The sequence below is a fragment of the Manis pentadactyla genome, chromosome 11 (assembly GCF_030020395.1).
Source record: "Manis pentadactyla isolate mManPen7 chromosome 11, mManPen7.hap1, whole genome shotgun sequence".
In the NCBI taxonomy this organism is placed as follows: Eukaryota; Metazoa; Chordata; class Mammalia; order Pholidota; family Manidae; genus Manis; species Manis pentadactyla.
Genome location: NC_080029.1, coordinates 63555608 through 63574897, shown reverse-complemented (window position 1 = coordinate 63574897; position 19290 = coordinate 63555608). Strand labels below are relative to the sequence as shown.

General features: G+C 35.9%; 1 protein-coding gene across 5 annotated transcripts in view; it reads right to left on the bottom strand.

Annotated features, from left to right (window-relative positions):
• Positions 1–19290, bottom strand: part of RALGAPA1 (Ral GTPase activating protein catalytic subunit alpha 1) — a 272386-nt gene that overhangs the window by 206483 nt on the left and 46613 nt on the right. For all 5 annotated transcript variants that reach the window (XM_036881215.2, XM_057488494.1, XM_057488495.1 and 2 more), the window contains 2 exons: positions 12896–13093; positions 9510–9647 (listed from right to left, as the gene is read on the bottom strand). In XM_036881215.2, the coding sequence (XP_036737110.2) occupies positions 9510–9647; positions 12896–13093 (336 nt within the window). The remainder of the gene's footprint in view (positions 1–9509; positions 9648–12895; positions 13094–19290) is intronic.

Sequence of the window (19290 nt, the reverse complement as noted above, 5' to 3'; positions counted from 1 at the left end):
ACCCAAACATATATGGTCAATTAATATATGATAAAGGAGCCATGGACATACAATGGGGAAATGACAGTCTCTTAAACAGATGGTGCTGGCAAAACTGGTCAGCTACATGTAAGAGAATGAAACTGGATCACTGTCTAACCCCATACACAAAAGTAAATTCGAAGTGGATCAAAGACCTGAATGTAAGTCATGAAACCATAAAACTCTTAGAAGAAAACATAGGCAAAAATCTCTTGGACATAATCATGAGCGACTTCTTCATGAACATATCTCCCAGTACAAGGGAAACAAAAGCAAAAAATGAACAAGTGGGACTATATCAAGCTGAAAACCTTCTGCACAGCAAAGGACACAATCAATAGAACAAAAAGGTACCCTACAGTATGGGAGAATATATTCGTAAATGACAGATCCGATAAAGGGTTGACATCCAAAATATATAAAGAGCTCATGCACCTCAACAAACAAAAAGCAAATAATCGAATTAAAAAATGGGCAGAGGAGCTGAACAGACACTTCTCCAAAGAAGAAATTCAGATGGCCAACAGACACATGAAAAGATGCTCCACATAGCTAGTCATCAGAGAAATGCAAATTAAAACCACAATGAGGTATCACCTAACACCAATAAGGATCGCCACCAACCAAAAGACAAACAACAAATGTTGGCGAGGTTGTGGAGAAAGGGGAACCCTCCTACACTGCTGGTGGGAATGTAAATTAGTTCAACCATTGTGGAAAGCAGTATGGAGTTCTAGGAATTTACCCTAAGAATGCAGCAGCCCAGTTTGAAGAAGACAGATGCACCCCTATGTTTATCACAGCACTATTTACAATAGCCAAGAAATGGAAGCAATCTGGGTGTCTATCAGTAGATGAATGGATAAAGATGTGGTACACATACACAATGGAATATTATTCAGCCATAAGAAAAAAACAGATCCTTCCATTTGCAACAGCATGGATGGAGCAAGAGGGTATTATGCTCAGTGAAATATGCCAGGCAGAGAAAGACAAGTACCAAATGATTTCACTCATATGTGGAGTATAAGAACAAAGAAAAACTGAAGGAACAAAACAGCAGCAGAATCACAGAACCCAAGAATGGACTAACAGTTACCAAAGGGAAAGGGACTGGGGAGGGTGGGTGGGAAGGGAGGGATAAGGGCAGGGAAAAAGAAAGGGGGCCTTACGATTAGCATGTATAATGTGGGGGGAGGGCATGGGGAGGGCTGTGCAACACAGAGAAGACGAGTAGTGATTCTATAGCATCTTATTATGCTGATTAACAGTGACTTTAATGGGGTTTGGTGGGGAAACTTGGTGAAGGGGTGAGTCTAGTAAACATAATGTTCTTCATTGTAATTGCAGATTAATGATAACAAAATGAATTTTTAAAATTATGAATAAAAAAAAGAAATACAGAGAAGCTGAAGCACAGAGAGAAAAAAGGATCTCTAGGAATGAAAGAATATTGCGAGAAATATGTGACCAATCCAAACAGAACAATATTTGCATTATATGGGTACCAGAAGGAGAAGAGAAAAAAAAAGGGACAGGAAGTGTTTTTGAGGAGGTAATTACAAAAAACTTCCCCAATATGTGGTACGAAATAGTCTCTCAGGCCATGGAGGTGCACAGATCTCCTGAAACAAGGGACCCGAGGAAGACAACACTAAGACATATAATAATTAAAATGGCAAAGATTAATGATAAGGACAGACTTTTAAAAGCACTCACAGATAGAAAAAAGATCACCAAAAAGGAAAACCCATCAGGCTATCATCAGACTTCTCAACAGGAACCTTACAAGCAAGAAGGGAGTGGCATGATATATTTAATGCAATGAAGCAGAAGGGCCTCAAACCAAGAATACTCTACCCAGCAAGATGATCATTTAAATTTGAAAGAGGGATGAAACAATTTCCAGATAAGCAAAAGCTGAGAGAATTTACCTCCCACAAACTGTTTCTCAAGTGTATTTTGGAGGGACTGCTATAGATGGAAGTGTTTCTAAGGTTAAATAGCTGTCACCAGAGGAAATAAAACCACAGTAAAGAAAGTAGAACAATTAATTACTAAGCAGATGCAAAATCAAATAAACTACCACTAAAGTCAGTCAAGGAATAGACAGAGTATAAAATGATACCTGATATACAAAAAATACAAGAAGAAGAAAAAGGAAGAAAAAAAAAAGAAACTTTAAACTCTGTTTGAAATAGCATACTGAGTTAAATTTGACCATTGGATAGTAAGGGAATAATCCTTGAACCGCTGGTAACCACAAATCTAAAGCCTGCAATGGCAGTAAGGTACATAACTATCAGTAATCACCCTAAATGTAAATGGTCTGAATGTACCAATCAAAAGACACAGACTCACTGAATGGAAAAAAAAAAAATCTATATGTTGCCTAGAAGAGACACACATCAAACCAAAAGACATATACAAACTAAAAGTGAAGGGATGGAAAAAAGATATTTCATGCAACTAATAGGGAAAAAAAAGCAGGAGTTGCAGTATTTGTATCAGACAAAATTGACTTCAAAACAAAGAAAGTAACAAGAGACAAAGTAGGACATTACATAATGAAAAAGTGGTCAATTCAACAAGAGAACATAACCATTATAAATATCTATGCACCCCCCACACTGGAGCACCTACATATATGAAACAAATACTAATGGAATTAAAGGGGAAAGTAGAATGCAATGCATTCATTTTAGGAGAATTCAACACACCACTCACTCCAAAAAACAGATGAACCAAACAGAAAATAAGTAGAGACAGAGGTACTGAACAACATATTAGAACAGATGGACCTAACAGACATCTACAGAACACTCCACCCAAAAGCAGCAGGATACACATTCCTCTCAAGGGCAGGTGGGACATTTTCAGGAATACACCATATACTAAGCCACAAAAAAGAGTCTCAGTACATTGAAAAAAGATTGAAATGGTATCAATCAGCTTCCCAGACCACAAAGGTATGAAACTAGAAAAAATTATGCATAAAAAGCGAGAAAGCCCACAAACATATGGAAGCTTAACAACATGCTCCAAAATAATCAAAGCATCAATGACTAAATAAAACCAGAGATTAGGCAATATATGGAGACAAATGACAACAATAATTCAACAATGCAAAATCTGTGGGATGCAGCGAAGGCCATGCTAAGAGGGAAGTATACTGCAATACAGGCCTACCTCAGCAAAGAAGAATATTCCCATATGAACACTCTGAAGTCACAATTAACAAAATTAAAAAAGAAGAAGAAATGAGGCCCAACGTCAGTAAAAGGAGGGACATAATAACGATTAGAGCAGAAATAAATAATCTTGAGAAGAATAAAACAACAGAAAGAATCACTGAAAGCAGGAGCTGGTTCTTCAAGAAAATAAACAAAATAGATAAACCCGTAGCCAGACTTATTAAGAAAAAAAAGAGAGTCTACACATGTAACCAGAATCAGAAATGAGAAAGGAAAAATCATTATGGACACCACAGATATACAAAGAATTATGAGAGAATACTGTAAAAATTATATGCAAACAAACTCAATAACCTATGGACAACTGTCTAGAAAAATAAAACCTTCCAAGGATGACCAAGGAAGAAAGAGAAAATCTGAACAGACCAATTATCAGCAATGATATTGAACTGGTAATCAAAAAACTACCTAAGAACAAAACACCTGGACCAGATGGCTTCACTGCTGAATTTTATCAAACATTTACTTAGTGAAGACCTAATACCCATCCTCCTCAAAGTTTTCCAAAAAGTAGAAGGGGAGGGAATAGTACCAAACTCATTCTATGAGACCAACATCATTCTAATACCAAACCGAGGCAAAGAAAACACAAAAAAAGAAAATTACAGACCAAAATCCCTGATGAACATAGAGGCAAAAATACTCAACAAAATATTAGTAGACTGAATTCAAAAATACATCAAAAAGATCATCCATCATGATCAAGTAGGATTTATTCCAGGGATGCAAGGATGGCACAATATTCAAAAATCCATCAACATCATGCAAGACATCAAAAAAAAGGACAAAAAACACACAATCATCTCCATAGATGCTGAAAAAGCATTTGACAAAATTCAACATCCATTCATCATAAAAACAAGTACCTCAACATAATAAAGGCCCTATATGATAAACCCACAGCCAACATCATACTTAACAGTGAGAAGCTGAAAGCTTTTCCTCTAAGATTGAGAACAAGACAAGGATGCCCACTCACCACGCTTTTATTCAACATAGTACCAGCAGTCCTAGCCACAGCAATCAGACAACACGAAGAAGGCATCCAGATTGGTAAAGAAAAAGCTAAACTGTCACTGTTTGCATGACATGATACTGTACATAAAAAACCATAAAGAATCTACTCCAAAACTACTAGATCTAATATCTGAATTCAGCAACATTCCAGGATACAAAATTAATACACAGCAATCTGTTCCATTCCTATACACTAACGATGAACTAGCAGAAAGAGAAATCAGGAAAACAATTCCATTCACAATTGCATCAAAAAGAATAAAGTACCTAGGAATAAACCTAACCAAGGAAGTGAAAGACCTATACCCTGAAATCTACAAGACACTCTGAAGAGAAATTAAAGATGACACTAATAAATGGAAACTCATCCCATGCTCTTAGTTAGGAAGAATTAGTATTGTCAAAATGACCATCCTGCCTAAAGCAATCTACAGATTCAATGCAATCCTTATCAAAATTCTGACAGCACTCTTCAAACAACTGTAACAAATAGTTATAAAGTTCATATGGAACCACAAAAGACCCTGAAAAGCCAAAGCAATCCTGAGAAGGAAGAATAAAGCCGGGGGGACCTCGCTTCCCAACTTCAAGCTCTACTACAAAGCCACAGTAATCAAGAAAATTTGGTATTGGCACAAGGACAGACCAGACCCATAGACCAGTTGAACAGAATAGAGAGTCCAGATATTAATCCAAGCATATATGGTCAATTAACATACAATAAAGGAGCCATAGACATACAATGGGGAAATGACAGCCTCTTCAACAACTGGTGTTGGCAAAACTGACAGCTATATGTAAGAGAATGAAACTGGATTACTGCCTAACTCAATACACAAAAGTAAACTTGAAATGGTTCAAAGACCTGAATGTAAGTCATGAAACCATAAAACTCTTAGGAAAAAACAGAGGCAAAACTCTCTTGGACATAAACATGAGCAACTTCTTTATGAACATATCTCCACGGGCAAGGGAAATAAAATGAACAAGTGGAACTATATCAAACTAAAAAGCTCTGTACAGAAAAGGACACCATCAGCAGAAGAAAAAGGTATCCTACAGATGGGAGAATATATTCATAAATGACATATCTCATAAGGGGTTGACGTCCGAAATATATAAAGAGCACACTCACCTCAACAAACAAAAAGCAAATAATCCAAATACAAAATGGGAAGAGAGTCTGAATAGACACTTCTCCAAAGAAGAAATTCAGATGGCCAACAGGCACATGAAAAGATGCTCCACATCACTAATCATCAGGGAAATGCAAATTAAAACCACAAAGAGATATCACCTCACACCAGTTAGGATGACCACCATCCAAAAGACAAACAACAACAAATGTTGGTGAGGTTGTGGAGAAAGGAGAACCCTCCTACACTGCTGGTAGGAATGTAAAATAGTTCAACCACTGTGGAAAGCAATATGGAAGTTCCTCAAAAAACTAAAAACAGAAATACCATTTGACCCAGGAATTTCACTCCTAGGAATTTATCCAAAGAAAACAATTTCTCAGATTCAAAAAGACATATGCATCCCTATGTTTACTGCAGCATTATTTACAATAACCAAGATATGGAAGCAACCTAAGTGTCCATCAGTAGATGAATGAATAAAGAAGAAGTGGTATATATACACAATGGAATACTCTTCAGCCATAAGAAAGAAACAAACCCTACCATTTGCAACAACATGGATTCAAGTGTATTATGCTTAGTGAAGTCAGTGATGCAGGGAAAGACAAATACCAAATGATTTCCCTTCAGCAAAACTGAAGGAACAAAACAGTGGCAGACTCACAAACTCCAAGAAGGGACTAGTGGTTACTAAAGGAGAGGGGTGGGGCAGGGTGAGTGGGAAGGGAGGGAGAAGGGGACTGAGGGGTATTATGTTTAGTACACATGGTGTGTGTGAAGGATTGTGAGGAAGACAGTGTAGCACAAAAAAAACAAGTAGTGACTCTGGCATCTTACTACACTGATGCGCAGTGACTGCAATGGGGTATGGCCAGGAGGACTTGATAATATGGGTGAATGCAGTAACCACATTGTTTTTTTAATGTGAAACCTTCATAAGAGTGTATATCAATGATACCTTAATAAAAAATAAATAAATAAGCAGGTCCTGCCCTGTAGGAAAATGATAAATAAACATAGCTTTTAACAGTATAAGAAAAAAAAAAAGGAAGATCATAACTATGTTTCCAATACAGAAGTTTATAATGATTGTTCAGTGGGTAACTGTATGCCAGTAAAATTGAAAATGTAATAAAATGGATTACTTTGTAGAGAAAACATAAACTGCCAACTGATTTAGAAGAAATAGAATATATGTACATACATCAATACCATGAAAGAAAGTGAACTGCTGATCAAAGTCTCCCTTACCCATTCCTGAACATCAGGCCTAGATAGCTTTACAGGCAAAGTTTGCCCAACCTTCATGCAAGATAACCACTATTTTATACAAGCTGCTTGAGGGACAAAAAAGGAGGACAACCACCCAATATATTTTTGTAAAACTGTAGTCCTGTTAGCAAAAACAGAGGTCTATATAAGAAATGTAAATAAGAGACCAATATGAATTATGAGCATATAGACAAAATCCTTGGAAAAAATAATAGCAATTGGCAGGACATTCTTTTAATATAATATACACTATCAACAGATTAAAATGGAAAAAATATGATCAGCATAATGTATGCAGAAAAAGCCTTCAGCAGTATTTTAAAAAAAATACAGCAACTTAAGAAAAAAGGTAAAATTCCTTAATTTGAAAATGAGCATTTATCAAGAACTATAGCAAATGTTATAACAGTAATTGAACCTGAGAAGTACTGCCAAAAAACAAGAACAACAAAAGGCTAAACCTTGACGTGTACTGCCTAAAACCAAGAACAAGACTTTTACTCATTGTCCTGGGGAACCCAGCAAGCACAAAAGGAAGTGGACGGTGGGGGAGTGTAGAATGAAATAAATATGACTAAACCGAAATGGAACAACAAAACTGAATTTTTGAAAACAAAAAGGAAAAAGGCAAGTTTAAAGGATCTGAGGGGAGAGAGCCTTACTAGAATATCTGAGAAACAGCAAGGACCATAGAGAGAACTGAAGAAGGGGGAAAGCAGTGGGAGATGATGTTGAGAAGAGCCAGAGCATGTGGAGCAGAGCTTCTCACATTGTTGGTGATAAAAGAACAGATTTTTCCCCCCTCATCTTTTGCAGACCAATCCTTTTGTAACATGCAATAAAGAATTGAACAAATAGGGAAAGGACATGAAAAAAGACTGAGAAAATACAAACCCAAACTTTTTATCAGAATCAAGACATATTAAGTGACTTAAGTTTGTAAACTCTTTCTCTAAATCACTTTTCTAATTTAGAAACTAGGACCAGCACTAGTCTATGGACCACACTGAGAAGCAATGATTAAAGCCTTATAGATCATTAGAAAGACTTTTGCTTTTAGGCTTAGTGGTAAGGAAAGCAACCAGAGGGTTCTGAGCAGAAAAATGGCATGATCTATTAACTTATATTTTATAGGATCCCTATGGCTACTGTGTTGCGAATATACCAGGGTGATGGAAGAGCGGGCAAGAGCAGAAACAAGTACACTACACAGAATTTTACTGCAATAGTCCAGATGAAAGTTTAAGGAGGCCTGCACACAAGAGGTAGTGTGACAGCTGAATAATAGTCAGATTCTGCATACATTTTGAAGGTTGACAAAATTTGCTGTCAAATTAGATGTAAGATTTAAAAAAAAGACAGGAAGCAAGAGGGCCTGAGCAACTAGAAAGCAGAGCTATCATGAAATGAAATGAGGAAAACTGCAAGAAGAGCACGTTTATCAAGCAAGGTGAGAAGCCAAGTTTTAGATGTAACAAATTTGAGATATCTCTTATACGTCCAAGTGAAGATGCCAACATGGCATTTGAATATTTGAGTTCAAGAATCTTGAGTCTAGATGAGAGGTCTCAGACTACAGACAAAGTGTAGAAGTTGCCATATATAGATGTTATGTAAAGCCACAGGAATAAATGATATCAGCAAGAGAATAAGTATAAGTAGAAAAGAAATCCAAGAACTGATTCCTGGAAACTTCAACATTAAGTGGTCAGGGAGATAAGGAAAAAACCATAATAAAATCTGAGAAATGGCAAATGAGTATGGAGAAAAACAGAAGAGTATGCTATTCTTCAGGCCAAGTGAAGAAGGGTTTCAACGGAGGATGAATGATCTACCCTGTAAAATGCTCTTGACAAGTCTGTAAGACTAGGATTGAAAAATGTCCATTTCATTTAACAATGTGGAGACTGTCAAGGTCAACAATGGCCTTGACAAGAATCTGATTTTAAAAATGAATATAATGAACTCCTACAAATCAATTAAAAAATAAAAAGACAAACACCCCAGCAGAAAAATTGAAAAACAATGTGAACAGGCAATTCATATGAGAAAAGATGTTCAATTTCAGTAGTGATGAAGGAAAAGCAAATTAAAACAGAGAAACACAAATTGTTTAAAATGTAGTAATATTTTACACATATAATACAGCAAAAATTTAAATCTGACTATATAAGTAATGGATAAGATACAAGGAAAAGAGAACTCACAAACACTACTGGAGGAAATGTAAATTATTCTAACCATGTTAGAAAACAATTCGGCAATAACAGTAAAGTAATGCTGATATGTACAAATCCTCCAACCCAGTAATTCCACTTCTTGGTATGTATCCTAAGGAAATTCTCCCATATATGCAAACAAAAAAACAAAAAAAAAAACCCACCCATATATAAGAATGCTCAATATAGCATTTCTGGAATAGTGAGAAACTGGAAACAACTTAAAAAACCATCAACAGAAAAATGAATAAATAACATGTGAAATAACCATAAACTGCAATAGCACAAAGTAGTTAAATGAACTATGGCTATGTATCAATAACAAATCTCAAAAACATAAATGGTTCAGGCAAAAAGTAAGTTGCAGATCACAGTACACCATGACACAATTTATATAGATGTTAAAACTGTCTAGAAAAATGTTTATCAATACATTACAAAGTAAAAGTTAAGGAAGAAACAAAATTAATATGGCATAATGATAATTTATAAAGTGGGTGGTGAATATTATATTCAAAAATTATATTCTGCATGGAACTACTAAACTATATATTTGAAATATCTAATGACCATTAAAAGTGATCCACCTGCAAAACTGCCTGAGCACCAGCTCGTATACTTTGTTCTGTAGCTTCTTCAGAGGCATTATGAAGAATATCTTGGTAAGTGCCATTTTTCGCCCAGGTGGAATTACGAACATGATCAGCAATACTGGTCCCATTTTCCTGAAGCAAAATATCCAGTTTTTAATATTCCATTAATGAAGAATGCTGCAAGAACTCAGTAAACTAAAGAAGTAAACTGGAAATTTTGGGGTCCTACTACTGCTAAGCATCTTCACAAAATAGATGTCTTATTTGATTATAAAAGCAATGTATGATCACTGTAAAAAAAAAGGTTCTCATTGACAAAAACACAGAGTAAAAAATCATCCGTAAGAACCAGAGATAATACCATTTCAGATACAGAGACATTTTTCTACATATTTGATGTACAAACCTCCCCTCCTTACACTTACACACTGAAGAATAGGATTACATTATTTATAGCTTTGTAAGAGATGAATTTTTTTCTAAAATAAGCACTAGAACTCAAATAAGCTCAATAAAGCACTGGAATATCACTTCAATGTATCCTACTTGAGAGCAGTAAAATTTCTGTTATCCAAAAATAGAATGCTTGTACTTCAAATCATTAAGACTGCAGCTTTCTGCTTGAGTTTTAGCTGCTAAGCCTTGCAGACTAGGGAGTTCTCTCAGGTGCAAAGCCACTCAAATTTCTCTCTAATTTCTTTCTGCTTTTGGTTATTCACCAATATCTTCAAATAATTTTTTTTTTCAGTATTTTCTCTAGAGCTAATAATTCTAATATGCAGGTTTAGTTTAACACAAACTACTCTGTCATTACCAGAAGTACTGGAACTCAGCTCTGAGTAGTCAGTACAATGTATCACAGTTTAGTCTACACATTTCTCTTTAGCTTCATAACCCTATAATCAGGTATCATCTGAATAGTTCTTCCTGAATGACCCAAAAGCACCTCAAACTCAAGATATTTTAAATAAAGCTTATTAACCATGCCCTCCCCATTCATACCAACCCCTCCAGCCACCATTGCTACTACCATCAAATTGCACTTTTATTCCTGTTCATGTGTGAATGCAACTACCCTGGTTGCAAAATGAAGAACTATGGAACACCTCCCCATTCCTCATTTCTCTCAGCCTATTTATCAAGGCATATTGATTTTACCACCAGAGGAGCTCATATATCTGCCTTCCCCTTTATATTCCCACTGTGAGTGTCACTGTCCTATATCAGGTAATTAACATCTCCCTTCTGAATTTCACTAATACTTCCTAACTAGTCTCCTTGCTTCCAGACTGGCCTCCAATCTATCTTCCATTCTGGGCTTGGTATGATCCTTTTGAAATACGTGACTATCTGTGCCGTTCTTCTATTTATAATCTTTCAAAGGCTTTCCAGGGTCTAGAATGTAATCAGAGTCCATTACAATGGCATAAAACTTACTGAGCAAACTCTAGTTCTTGCCTATCTCATATTTCCTACCACTCTCCTGCCTGCTTTTAGCTGCAGCCAAATACAAATACTTGCAGTCTCTCACATCTTCATAGACACTACTGACACTGTGTGGCTCTTTACCCCTTTGTTACCTGCTCTTCATACCACACTATTTTCTCCACGAAGCCTACCCTAAGCAGAGTCAGGTATTCCCTCTTTCACACTCTTGGGTCACAGCAATAATATTGTTTTATAATACTTACTTTGCATGTTTGTCTTCTTGTTAAACCTTAAGTTATATGAAGGTAGAAATTATGTCTTTTTGTGTTTATACCTCTAACACTGGTTCTCAATGTGGGCATTACCCTGTTTTATAGGCACTTACAGGGCAAATATGTGAGTGTTCTGTTGTCACAAAAATTAAGGATACTACTGGGATTTCATGGGATGAGCCCGGGAAATGCTAAACATACTACTAGGTGCATGGCAGTCTGCAAATACACAAACTGTCTTATATTCCATGTCTTTCAAATGTCTCACAGACTGTGAATAAAAAAACCATTTATAATTATCTGAATCTGTAACTTAACTCCATTTTATAATTAACACCAAATTTTAAGTGATTTTTACATATACTGAATTTATCAGAAGTATAAATAAATTCATGATTATTTTTTTGTTTTTAGTTCAAGCCATTAGGAAGAGTTGCTGGCACTTTGAAATATCCCTGGCAACACTGGCTAGATTATTTGAGTAACCAAAAGAACACACCTATACAACACAGCTGTATCACACTGCATTTGTAGCCTCCCTCCCCCATTTTCACTATTTGTTATATAATTACGTATGCAGATAGGTTATACTATCTGTTATTTTTATTCAAAGATAGTAAATGACACAGGATAGGCTAAGTACTGAGGTATAAGTGCATGACAAAAAATGGGGGGGAATAGTTATTTAGGTTTATTTTCTAGCTTGGTGCAAAAATTGGATATTTTTATTAGTGCATGACAAACAGAACTGAGAATATTATTTCATAATTTACACAGTTAATTGTACTTACTTGAATAAAATTTTTGGTAACCTTTTTCCCCTTCTTAGAAGCAGGTGAGGATGCTCTACATCTCTCTCTCTCTCCCTCTTTCATACACACACACATAAATATTGATTCAATGAATCCCTGTAGAATGTGCGCTATTCATATGTTATTATCCTGATAAACTGCACTGATGAGGTTAAATTAACTCCTAAGGCGAATAAACATTATCAAAGGGCTCTATTAGACTTAGTTAAGATATTTGTCAATACCAGATTGCAACTTTTTGATGAGAATCTGACCTGTGACAAGGGTTAAACAACCAAAGGATAAGAATTCATTCAGGCTTAAGGAATAAATGGAACTAGCGACTGTCAAATTCCACTTTTACTCTCTCTTGGCCCATCTTTTCCCCTCTATTAATAAACTTTAGTCATTCTTATCACAGACCATCTTATTTAGCAGGTCAGGATGTTTTTTATTCTTCAATCAGCTCTAGTACAAAAACTTCCAAGAAAGAATTCAAAATACTCTGGTTTGTGCTGAGTACCCACTCCTGGAATAAGAAAGTCAGTAGGGGAATTATAGTTTGGTAATCACTTTAAGAAGTATATAGTACAACATCCATTTTTATCTAGTACCACAGTTTGAAATATTACATCTTTTGTAATAGCATCTAATTTTCATCAGACAATGACTTAAAGAATCAGTATACACCCTCAGTATTAGTTTTTAAAAGCTGTGACATCAAAGAGCTTTGATATAGGGCACAGAGGTAACTGTTAAATTACCTCAATTGAAAAATATACCAAAAAGCACATTTTTAACCTTCCCATTTAGTAAGTAAATTTATAACACATTATTACAATATATGAAAATCTAATCTATTAAACTTATATTAAGTCTTACTATTTACCTCTTCTCTCTTTTCTCCTTCTTCTATTGAAATATCATGGTCTGTGACATTGTCAACGCAAGGTAAGTCTGAAGAAGAGATCACAATTTCTTCAGGCTCTTGCATGAACAAAGGTTTTTCCTCCTGCTGAATCCATTCTTGATATACTTTTACCACTTTTCTCATAGCTGCTGCTTCACAAATTGGTAATAAAAATGCCTAGTGAAAAAATGAGAGAATAGAGATAATAGTATCTTTTACTTTGCCACACCACTACTACATACATTTCTATCTTGTTATAAAATGTGAGATATAAATGATTCTTAAAGTCAACCGATACATTGTCGGAAAAAGACTTTTGTCTCCAAGTAATTTGTAAATACATTGAGATAGAAATGCTTTTGGTAGATAGATACTGATTTCAAGTGCAAGGAGCAAAGATTTGCTTCAATTGTACTACCTCAGAATGAAAATATTCCTTGTTTCATGAAATAGTTGTGCTTCTACAGAGCTCAATGTAAATGCAACTTTTCATAATAAATCACATCTTTTAACTTTAATATTGGTTTTTTTAGACTACTATTAAAATAAAGTGATAAAATGTTTTAATTAAAAAATAGAAATTTAATCTGATTCCAAGAATAAAACCACATGTAACAGGCACCTTAGCTTTTCTAAGCATGTAAAGAAAACATTATACTTTTCTTATTTCATTTTACATATAATAAAGTTATATATGTTAAATAACAAGGCAAAATACTTAGAAAATTAAAAGGAGTGTCTTAGAGTTCATCTATCCTTTAGGTGCTTTCTGAGTTGCCTTAACTTTTTAAAAAGTAGATATTTTCCTCATCACAAAAATACTACACAAAAAAAGTTTATATAACCTTTGTCCTTTCATCACAAAAATACTACATATTCACAGCAAAAACAAAATTCTTATACAATTCAGACATGCAAAAATAAAACAGTAATAACACTCAATCTCACTTCCCAAAGTGTTTTCCTCAAACATGTCCATTTGTTAACATTTTCACTGTATTTTTATTTACAAATAGAAATGGAATTAAATTCCTTTTTGTCTTTACAAACACTGCTTATTAATTTCAACTCTCAAAGTCATCAGACATTCACCTAAAGCCTGCCACCTTCTACTTGAGAGTTATCAGTTGGTGTTTTTATAAATAATCATGGGGTCAATGACTTTATTTCACCTGAATAAAACAAGACGAAGAAAATCAGCTTTCCAAGATAGTGATGAAAAAGTTAGTATGTAATATCAACAGGGTATTTATGGTTGTTTGATATTATTCTTTTTATTTATTTGCTATGATTGATTCCCTAGCAAACTACATTATTTGCTACCTTCCTTCATCTAACAAACCTATTCTCAAATTCATTCTCATATTCTAGCAGCTTAACAGTCAATGGCATGATTTTGATCATCACTACCTGCTCCAAGACTATTTACAACTGTAGCAACAGTTCAGGCTTCCTTTTTAAAAGGTTTAAAAAAGAATCAAATAATCTCAAAGAAGTTCTAGTCTCAGACAGTGAAAAATTAACTTACTCAAAAAATGAGCATGGGAACTCTGTATTTTCTGCTCAATTTTTCTGTGAAACTAAAGGGGCTCTAGAAAATAAAGTTTATTAATTTAAACATTATTAGTAATCTCCAGACTTAAGATACTATTACATAAATTGTCCTAGTATATCCCAAGTGGCTTGATGGATTTACTAAAGATCAGAGTTTATATAACCTTTGTCCTTTCAGGCCCCCAAATCTGAATTTTGCCAACACACTAAATATGGATCTTGAGGAAAGCTTGGTATTAGCCATGGCCAAAAACTTATGCATAAAAACCAGAGTGTCAATTATGCATTTACAGTAAGAGATAACTGTAATAGAAACCAGAATATTCAAATTCACATATCGTACCTTGTCCATCTATGAAGAAGCACCACTCATAATCAACTGATAATATAATTATATTATAATCAATTAATAAGGGAAATTATCATCAAAAAGTATTTAAATCCAAATGCTTAGCAAATTTTCTGACAGACCTACATGAAGCCATCTCCAGTTTTATGATTCTATGACAGTAAAAGTATATCATAATCAGAAAACAACACAGAGGAGGAATCAAAACAACAGATTAAAAAATATGTATTTAATGATATCAGTATAGGATAACCTGGTATGATTATCTAATAATTGCCTTTGCTAATGGGATCTGATTTACTTACAGCTAAGGCTCTTCAGTGAATAAACACTAACAAAACATTTGGTCTCTGATATTCTTTTAATATCCTCCCATTATTAACCAACTCAGACAAATTCTTTAAGATAAAATTAAGAACAGGAGAATTTAGCAGATCTGGAGATTTCCGTCTCCTAAAGCAGTGGTTTGCATTTTGGTCTCAGAACCCCAAACTACTATATGTTAATTTGAACAGCATGTTTTCCAAAATAAGAGAAGTAACAATGTTTCACATTTTTGCAAATCTTGTTAATATTAGAAGACAGTTGGATTCTCATATCTGCTTGCTTTTGCATTCAATGTGATACAGTAGCACATTAGGTATTCTCTGGTAAAATGTCACGGTATACTTGTGAAAGAATCAGGGTGAAAAGGTAAATAAAATCTTAGTATTGCTATGAAAATAGTTTTGACCTTATGGAACTGAACTGGCCCTGGGGACTTCTCAGGAGCCCCAGATTATATATACTTTGGGATCCACTAACTTACAGTGACTTTGGGAAAAAAAATAAAAATATGTGTGTGTGTGTGTTTGTGTGTGTGTACACACACATAAAATATCTTTGGTGCTCTTAAAGGCTAAACTACTGATATGTTATATTTACCTCATATCAAATTATTAGGGTTCCTCACTGTGTAGCCTCCAAGTACTAATGACATAAAGCATATGGGGTTTCCTTATAAAATAGGGGGTAATGCCTGGAGTGCATTTAACCTATTCTGGGTATGGCAAATTAACTTTATATGGAAAATAATTTTATCACCAAATAATTTAGGCATTTATGCTTTATAGTTGTCTCTGTTTTAAAGACACATAGCAATATGAATACCTTAATCTGAGATAGAACTCACAATCATTACACAGCCCTAAAAAAACATCAGCTGTATAACAAATTATCTCAAGACTTAGCTTCTAGAAATACATGCTAATCCTCAGCTAGCATTGACAAAGTACCTAGCACTCAATATGCCTATTCTATGCCTGGCACTAATTATACAATGATGAATAAACTAAAGAAGAATTCAGGGAGGGTAGCAAGAAATTAAATACTTTTTAAAATAATTATAAAACTCAGGAAAGATACGAAGAGTAGTTTTCAAAAATATCATAAAAAAAGGTACTTTCTATATGTGTGTGAGTGTGTGTCTGTGTGTGTGTGTATGCATGCAGGTGCATCTGTTTGTGGGTGGTAGGTGGGTGAGGGTAATCATGGAAGGCTTCGCTGGAGTCCACTGAAGCTGTGATCTAAAGGTTGAGTAGCCCCGTGAAAAGAGAAGGGGGAAAGTGTAAGGAAAAGAGTGAAGAAGGTTGAAGGACGAAAGCTCAGAAAGGGAAACGAGTAAGTGTGAAGGCTATGAGGATGGAGTAAGTTGAAAATGAAAAGTAAAGTTTATTTCTACTAGACTTATTTACCTGTAGAACTTGCGCTGTAGCTAGAATTACTAAGAGCAAAATCATTATAAGCCCAAATACCCAATAATTAATGGAATATTTTTGTCTATACTACATAATCTGGAAGATATGAACCTTCAAAATAAGGAAAGATACTATTTCACAAGTTACCAATTTTTCAAATTTATCATCAGTATTAAGCATGTAAAAACAGATGTCCTACTACACTCTAATCTTAGAAAACTAACTCCTTTTCAAAATATGAATGGTTCATTAGAGCCACCATCCTAAAATTTACTTTTCCTTAAGTTTTACCTCAAAAAATCCCTTTCAAAAAACAATTTGAGTAAGAATAACATCTAAGAGTACTTTAGTTCCAATCAACATCATAAATATATCCTAGAACATTCCTGCACAGAACACCTAAAAACTGTCACATAAAAAATATTATATGCCTTTTTAAACAAATGGCTCAGCTTGGAAGGATATTTTGAGTCTATAACAAAATTAAATTATTAATCCAGAGAGGTAAATGAGCAATTAAGCTGCTACCTGCTGCCATGGACAGCCTAGAGAATTTTGGTTTAAATGGCCACCTATACAGAGAGGAGACACAGCTCAGTGTCCTATATATAAAGTTGACACCAATGATGGCTACACACGAAACACAAAGGTTAACTAGCCAGGAAGTTAAAAAAAAAACAAAAACAGACTCCATAGAAGAACCAGTGAAGAAACTTGTCTATTGAGTTGGGAAGGAGACACAGCTCAGTGTCCTATATATAGAGCTGACACCAATGACGGCTATACACAGAACACAACAGCCTTCCCTGCAAATTCATATTCTCAGGTTGGCCATAATAGAACACTGAGTGCTACAAAGTTGAAAAAAATCATAAGCTGAGAATTGTGAATTTAAAGTAAACCAAGCCTGGGAGAGGGGGAAAAAACAATGGCAGAGTAGGAAGGAAAGGTGGAAACCTCCTCCCACATACACACCAAGGAAGCAACTATAGCAAATACAACTAACCCTGAAAACAAACTGAAGACTACAGAATAGACCACCTATACCCAGTGAAGAAGAGAAGATGACAGAGAAGGGTGAAGTAGCACAGCCACTATAAATTGTAACCCCATCCCCTTTTCCTATCCCAAGCCCACAGCAGAAAGAAGAGCAACTGGGTGTGGAAGGGATAAGTGTTCAGGAACTCTGCACACCTGGCCTTGGAGATCTGCTCTGGGAACAAGAATCCACACTGCACTGGGCTTTGGTGACTAACAGGGCTGGACACCAGGGAGAGTTGGAGCACTCTGGGAGGCTGAGACACCAGCCGATTGTGGAAGACAGGCAAGCTCTGCAGATCCCACAAAGACCCAACACAGATGAGGCAACTGATATATTTACTAGCAGCAGGAAGGGTGCCAGGGGGACAAGGGTTGGACAGAGCTCTCTCCACAGGAGAAGGGGCAGGTGGACTATACTTCCCTAGCCCTCCCTCAGCTCAACATGTGGAGTGTTAGTGGGAGCCCCAAATTCTCCATTGCCCTGATGGCTCAGCCCCAAGGAGCTTCCCTGTGCATCTACCCACATGCCTGACCAGCCCACTCAGACCAGCTGTGTAAGATTTGGCTCCCTGGCGGGAAGAGGGAGGATTTCCCAGCTTTCTCAGTCCTCTCCTAACACTCCACCCTACTTGCAGGCAGCCTGCCTCACACCCACACACCTCACTACCCATTCACCCCAGCAGTGTGGTCATCAGTGCACAGCAGGTAGAGGACAGCCCTGCCCACAACGATCCCTGCAGAAGTGCCACTACTTAGCTCACAAAGCACTGGAGGTGAATAAGCCCACAGTGGACTGACACAGGTCATTGCTAGCAGACAGACAGAAAGGTGGCCAATCCATAGCCCACCAACAGCAACTAGGACTCCACCTCAAAAGAGTGCCAGGCACTGGACAGTAAAGTCTTAAGCTTCTGGGAACCACAGGATGCCTTCTTCATAAAGCCATTACTCTCTAGACCAGGAAGCATAGCAAATCCATCTAATGCAAATGAAGAAATACAGAAACCCTGACAAAACAAGGAGGCAGAGTAAATGTTTCAAACAAAACTACACGAGAAGACACCAAAAGTGGGTTAAAATGAAATGGAGAGCATTCATCTTCTTGATAAAGATTTCAAAATAAGAGTCATAAATATGCTCATTTATCTGAGGAAAATTACTGAATATCTCAGAGGAGACTTCAGCAAAGAAACAGAAGAGCTGAAAAAGCCACTCAGAGCTGAAGAATACGGTAACTGAAATGAACTATACAATACAGGGAATGAATAATAGATTGCTGCAAGTAGAGGAGACAATTGATGAGATGGAAATTAGAGTACAGGAACACAATGAAGCTGAGGAACAGAAAGAACAAAGAATCTAGAAACCAGAGAATGGTAAGAGGGCTATGTGACAACCCCAAATGAAATAATATTCACATAATAGGGATATCAGAAGGAGAAGAGAGAGACAAATGGGTAGAAAATTTCTTTTAAGAAATGAATGCTGAAAATGTCCCCAATATAGGGAAGGAAATAGACACCCAAGTCCTGGAAGCACAGAGAGCCCCTAACAAAAGGAACCCCAAGAAGACAACATCAAGGCATGAAAGTGGCACGGTATAGTTAATGTAATGAAAAAGAAGGACCTCCAACCAAGAATCCTCTACCTGGCAAGATTATCATTTAAATTTGAAACAGAGAAAAATAATTCTC